Source organism: Hipposideros armiger, unplaced genomic scaffold, assembly GCF_001890085.2.
Source record: "Hipposideros armiger isolate ML-2016 unplaced genomic scaffold, ASM189008v1 scaffold_476, whole genome shotgun sequence".
Taxonomy (NCBI): Eukaryota; Metazoa; Chordata; class Mammalia; order Chiroptera; family Hipposideridae; genus Hipposideros; species Hipposideros armiger.
This window is the reverse complement of record NW_017731826.1, coordinates 259373-266543: the sequence shown is the minus strand read 5'-3', so window position 1 is coordinate 266543 and position 7171 is coordinate 259373. Positions and strand designations below refer to the sequence as shown.

The window sequence follows — 7171 nt, the reverse complement described above, 5'->3', positions numbered from 1 at the left end:
TGTAAGAAAATACGACAAGCACCTATATGCCAACAAATTCGACAATCTGGAAGAAATGGATAAATTTCTAGAAGCATACAATCTACCAAGTCTGAACCAAGAAGAAACAGAAACTCTGAACAGACTGATTACTACCAAAGAAACTGAGTCAGTCATCAACAAGCTTCCAACAAACAAAAGTCCTGGACCACATGGCTTCACAGGTGAATTTTACAAAACATTCATACCTATTCTCCTCAAACTATTCCAAAAAATACAGAAGGAGGAAAGGCTCCCAAGCACATTTTATGAGGCCACTATTACTCTGATCCCAAAATCAGACAAAGATATTACAAAAAAAGAAAACTACAGGCTGATATCCCTAATGAACATAGATGCAAAAATCCTCAACAAAATACTAGCAAACCGAATTCAGCATCACATTCAAAAGAATATACACCACCATCAAGTGGGATTCATTCCTGGTATGCAAGGTTGGTTCGATACCCGCAAATCAATTAATGTAATACATCACATTAACAAAATGAAAAATAAAAATCATACGATCCTATCAATAGATGCAGAAAAAGCATCTGACAGAATCCAGCAGCTATTTATGAGAAAAACTCTTACCAAAGTGGGAATAGTGGGATCATATCTCAACACAATAAAGGACATATGTGATAAGCCCACAGCAAACATCGTACTCAATGGGGGAAGGCTAAAAGCTTTCCCCTTAAGATCAGGAACAAGACAAGGCTGCCCACTTTCACCACTTCTATTCAACATAGTTCTAGAAGTTCTAGCCACAGCAATCAGACAAGAAAATGAAATAAAAGGCATCCAAATTGGAAAGGAGGAAGTATAATTGTCATTATATGTAGATGACATGATACTATATAGGGAGAATCCCAAAGACTCCACCAAAAAACTGTTAGAACTGATAAATGAAATTAGTAAGGTAGCAGGATACAAAATTAATATTCAGAAATCAGTTGCATTTGTATACACCAATAAAAAACTATCAGAAGAAGAAATCAAGAAATCAATCCCTTTTACAATTGCTTCAAAAACAATAAAATACCTAGGAATAAATTTAACCAAAGAAGTAAAAGACCTGTACTCAGAAAATTCTAAGACACTGAAGAGAGAAATCAAAGATACAAATAAATGGAAATGCATACCATGTTTATGGATAGGAAGAATATAGTTAAAATGTCAGTACTACCTAAGGCACTATTCAATGCAATTCCTAACAAACTACCAAGGACATTTTTCTCAGAAATAGAACATATAATCCTAAAATTTATACCATAAAAGACTCCGAATAGCCACGGCAATCTTGAGAAATATGAACAAAGTGGGAGGTATCATGCAACCCAACATCAAATCATACTACAAGGCTACAGAATTCAAAACAGTATGGTACTGGCATAAAAACAGAAACATAGGCCAATGGAACAGAATAGGGAGCCCAGAAATAAACCCATCAATATATGGTAATTTAATCTATGACAATGAAAGCAAGCATTTACATTGGAGTAAAGATAGTCTATTTCATAAATAGTGCTAGGAAAAATTGGACACGTGCAAAAAAATGAAAATGGACCACCTACTTACACCATATACAAGAACAAATTCAAAATGGGTTAAAGACTTAAATGTAAGACCTGAAACCATAAAACTCCTAGAAGAAAAAATAGGGAGTAAATTTGCAGACATTACCCTCAGTAATATTTTTACTGAGATATCCCCTCAGGCAAGGGAAATAAAAGAACAAATTAACATATGGGATTACATCAAACTTAAAAGTTTTTTCACAGCAAAGGAAATCATCAAGAAAACAAAAAGACAGCCTACCGAATGGGAGAAGATATTTGCCAATGAAATATCTGATAAGGGGTTAATAGCCAAAATTTATAAAACATTCATTCAACTCAACACCAAAAAAACAAACAACCCAATTAAAAAATGGGCAGAGGATATGAAGAGGCATTTCTCTAAAGAGGACATACAGATAGCCAACAGGCATATGAAAAAATGTTCAACCTCACTAATCATTAGAGAAATGCAAGTAAAAACCACAATGAGATACCACTTTAACTCCGGTCAGAATGGCTATCATCAGTAAATCAACAAACAACAAGCGCTGGCAAGGCTGTGGAGAAAAGGGAACCCTGCTGCACTGTTGGTGGGACTGCAGATTGGTGCAGCCATTATGGAAATCAATATGGAGGTATCTCAAAAAACTGTAAATGGAACTACCGTATGACCCAGCAATTCCACTCTTGGGTATCTATCCAGAGAAACTCAAGACGCTAATTCGAAAAAATATATGTACCCCTATGTTTATTGCATTGCTATTCACAATAGCCAAGACTTGGAAACAATTGAAATGCCCATCGGTAGATGACTGGATTAAGAAACTGTGGTACATTTATACAATGGAGTATTACTCTGCTATAAAGAAGAATGAAATCGTACCATTTGCGACGATATGAATGGACCTAGAGGACATTATGTTAAGTGAAATAAGTCAGTCGGAGAAAGACAAATATCATATGATCTCACTTATTTGTGGAATCTAAAAAACTGAATGAACGAGCAAAGTAAATAGTCTCAGAGATATAGAGGAACAACTGTCGGTTGCTCATTGGGAGGGGGGTGGGGATGAGGGAGAAGGGGAAGGGATTAGACAGTATAAATAGGTAACTACAATATTGCCACAGGGATATGAAAGACAGTTCGGGGAATATAATTAATAATGTTGCAAATATTTTGTAGGGTGTCAGATGTCCACGTCTTGTTAGGGAGACCACTTCTTGGATGGAGTAGAGGCTTGATCACTGCACTGTTCACCTAAAGCTGATGTGTATAATATTGTATGTCAACTAAAATTGAATATATATATAGACACAGGAAGTGGAGTATAGTGTGGGAGCGGAGTCAAGGGAATTGTAATAGATATGTATGGTATGGGGGGGAGTGGGGCGGCAGATTGGGGGAGGGGGCTGTCACTTTGAGGGGTAAAAAGTATAACTATTGCACTGTGTTGTACAGCTGAAACTAATTTTAAACATGTTTATTTCACAATAAAAAAATCCAAAAAAAAAAAAGAGTAGGCATGGGAGCATGAGCTCTGAGCAGCAGGGCCACCAGTTCGGATCCCACGTAGGCCAGAGACACTGTGTCCTCTACAGCTAAGATGGTGAACAGCTCAACCTGGAGCTGGGCTGTCTTGAGTTACCTGAGACAGTGTAGACTGCAGCCCCTGTTGCAGTGGGCTGCTGTAAGCTACCATGAGTGGCTGGCAGCCAGTGTGAGCATCGAGCAGCCAGCGTGCGCTGCCGTGAGCCGCCGTCCAATGGCCAGCGACCGATCTGTCTCACCCGGGAAGAGCACAATGATCACAATACCAACCTGGGCCAGTGAAGCGACATCCTCCACAACTAATCTAAAGAACATAAGGATACCAACTTGTCTGTTCTTCTTCCCCAATTCCCCAACGCTGTTCCCCTCCCCCAATTCCCCAATAAAGTCTTTAAAAAAGAACCATATACATACATACATACATATATATATATATATATATATATATATATATATATAAACAGATTCACTTCAATAGTAGAGTGTGTTGAAAACTATACAAACCTTAAATCTGACTGCTTTATTAGTTGACTATAATTGTTTTAAAGGAAAATAAAAGGCAAACATGGAGGCAGTGTATCACAATGAGTAAGAACAGAGGCTTTGGGGTTAAATTTGGCTCTCTTACTGGGAGAATTCAATTCAATAATGTTTAAAGTATACTATTTGGCATGTAAGGATTCATTAAATAAAGCTATTTACCAGTAATAGTATATATTACAATTATATGAATCATATCCTAATGGGAAAAAAAACACAAGCACACCTATTACCACAGAAATTGTTTTAAGTTTGCAAACAAATTCTATAAAGAAAAACTCTTCAGCTTTTCTTGGGCAAAAAAGGCTAATCACTGTGCAGAAGCTAGAGGCAAGGGAGCTTCCACAAGAAATACTCCTCATGCTTTAGTAAAAGAAATATAGCACGCATCTCCATGTCCTTTAGAGCTGAACTCACTCATGAAGCCAAACGTCATCTGGAGAGGCTCCTACTGTTTAAAAAGAAAATACGACTCTAATTACACATACCTGTGGAAGGATCGAGCCATCCGCACAGCAGACTGGACTGCAAAAGCTCTGGGGTTTCTCTTCTGGGCATCCTCCTCGTCTCCAAGCTGGAGATCCTGCAGATGCCGTTTCTTTTTTCTCTGAGCTTTAGGCCCACTGTTTTTCTTTCTGTGTTTCTTCTGGTCCTTCGTCTCCATAGTGGCTTTTCACCAATTCACAAGTAACCCTAACCTACACTGAAGGGGGACAGGGTGGGATGCAAAGCATTTTACAATCTAGACAACACCCAGGGAAAAACAATAAATTTCATTTATTTCTTTATGAAGAGATATGTATTTGTTCACCTAACAGGGGTATTAACTGCTTAATATTATCCCCAATTTCACTCCTCTGTTGTGCTACAAATTAAATTAGTTACCTCTGCTTAGATTACTGTTTATTCATCTTAAGTGTCTACATCAGCACTGTCCATTTCTGCAATGATGGAAATATTCTATAGCTACACTTTTTCAACACAGTAGCTACATGTGGCTTCTGAGAACTTAAAATGTACCAAGTGAAACTAAGAAATTGAAATTTTATTTAATTCTAATTCAACTCTAAATTTAAATAGTCATATGTGACTAGTGGTTACCATATACTGGACAGCTCAGCCTTTAATATCAATTGCTTCCAAACTTAAACTACTTTTAAGATACTTTATTTTTAAAAATAAAGATTTTAATAACCCTCCAACATGATAGCAGTATTACTTTTAGTTTGATTCTGTAAAACTTTTCAATTATATACTTTAAAATATATATACTTTATATATATATATATACTTTATATACTTTATATATATACTTTATATATATATACTTTAAAAACAGTAATATCTGCGTGTGAGAGATATGATTGGTTGTGGATGATGCCTGGAGACCACATGGATTTGCAGAACCCTTTACAATGATTTCTGAGCGTCCCAGGAATTCATGGCCCATAACCTGGAACCGCTGGATAAGTTTCTTTTAGTAAATTTGCATACATTACAAGCGCTTAATTTAAAAAAGGATGGGGAGGAGAATAGGCGGCAGTCACGTCACTCAATTAAGGTACTGAATTAATTTCAGTTCAATAAATATTTGTGTCTGCCTATGATGTGCTAGGCACTGTGCGAGGAGACGGCTACAGCTACGCTGACTACTGGAGGATATTCAAACTAATGTCTTCCGTGACATGCAGTGGGGCCACATCAGGTCCTGCAAGGTCAGTCAGGTTTCCTACAGACTCACGCCAGCGGAAATCAAGTCCATATGCACCAGCGTAAACGAGCCGGCGGTTGGGAGAGCTGGGTTCTAGGAACGCTTGGAAACTAAATAGCTGTGTGATTTCAGGACATTATTTTTCTTCTCTACTATATTTGGGTTTTGAACTTGTACGTCCGTGATGCCTTTTTGGATGGGGGATGGGTGGAGAAAAGGCCCAATTGGAAGTCAACAGACCTGGCTTAGGTTTGTCACCTCCTAGGATTACCAAGGCATGAAACCACCTCTTAACTCTCCCCACCACCTCCTCTTTCAGCACGAATTCATTCAGCCAGGCCCCCAAAGACCTGGGAACACTTCTCTGGTAGGTATGAACTATGTCTATCCAGCGCCCGAAGCACTCCTCGGGGACAGACTGCCCGAGAGACCGAAGGAAGACCCTACCATGCGAGCGACTCGCGACCCTCCCAGGCCTCAGCCCTGGAGACCCTACTGCTGCCGCCTTCCCAAGCCCACAGCTCTTACCAGGTTCACAGCGTCATTCCTCCTCAAGCCCACATGGACAACGCCGGAAACGGAAAGGCACCCTACGCAGATACTGTACCCGCCGGCGGGAAACAAGGCTGGGGCAGAAGAAAGAGACCGGGGAGGGACGACTTTCGGGGAGAGCCGGAAGGAAGACTCGTGATTGGCTGAGGGACAAGTGACGTCTGCGCGGTGCGTTCCAGCTAGATCCGCGCCCCAAGAATCTCAGGCCTGGGCAGGAAAAGAGGTCTCACAGCAAGTTCTGTGCTACAGAGCGGGGACTCCGAGTACCAGCGCTGCGCACACCGGCGTGCGCCTCCGCCCCCCCCCCCCCGCCCCTCCGCAGGTTGTGACGACCGTGCGGCCTGGCCTCTGCGTCCGTCCCTTCCGAAAGCCCCAGGCACCACTTCTCCCGCCTCGCCTAAGTATGTCTCTGTTGGGAGTCGCTGTGGCTCGTCAGCTTGCTCATACTTAACGATGGCAGAGGTGGACATTTCTCGGGCTCTTTTAGTGCTATAATTCCCTCGTTTGCCAGGACCAACAGACTTGGAGGACAGGGACTAAACTGACCCGGCATGAAATGCCTCGGCCTTTTTGTTCTTGTAAAGGGACTTTCTTTGGAGAACCAGCCTCTTGCAGTTTTCTAGCACAGGTTTGCCCAGTCCCACCTGAGGGACTGCCTTGGAGTTTTTCTAAACCCCATCTCAGGTGAGGTGGATGCTCTGTGCCTACAAAGCTAGATACATTTTCAGTTTGTATCTCCGTCTTGTCTTGAGAGTTTTTCTTTTCAGTATAATCCTACCAGTGCCGCCCCAGGGCTTAGTTCTTCTGCCCCACAGAAGTAGACTGACTGAGACCCCGTACGCATTCGTGTCACAGCAAGCTTGATTTCTCCCTCAGCATCTCAGGTATTCTCTCTGCTTCATTATACACTGCTTTGCTAGGGAGGCTACCCTATAGGGCACACCCTTCCCTCATCTGCGAAGAGCTTAGAATTTTGTAACTCCAACACTACCTTTATTACCCCTTGGAGATTTCAGTATACAGGTTATAACCCTAACATCCTCTTGGCTCCATGAATCCCACTTTTGTCTTCTGTCTTAGCTCAGCCTCACTCCCCTGTGATCATACCCTAGACCTTGTCAGGTCCAAGGACTGCGAGCCCTCAAGAATTTCACTCCAACCACCACCTTCTGTCTTTCCAGGTTATTCCCCCTAATGCCCTGAAACCAAAACTCCAGTAACCCTACCACTACCTCCAAT

The 7171-nt window shown here is 41.2% G+C and overlaps 1 protein-coding gene across 1 annotated transcript in view; it reads right to left on the bottom strand.

Moving 5' to 3' along the window:
• Positions 1 to 5985, bottom strand: part of BMS1 (BMS1 ribosome biogenesis factor) — a 52026-nt gene extending 46041 nt beyond the window's left edge. The window contains exons 1-2 of the mRNA XM_019666614.1: positions 5909 to 5985; positions 4158 to 4372 (exon numbers count right to left, since the gene is read on the bottom strand). Of these exons, the coding sequence (XP_019522159.1) occupies positions 4158 to 4333 (176 nt within the window). The 5' untranslated portion in view covers positions 4334 to 4372; positions 5909 to 5985. The remainder of the gene's footprint in view (positions 1 to 4157; positions 4373 to 5908) is intronic.
• Positions 5986 to 7171: the final 1186 nt, after the last annotated feature.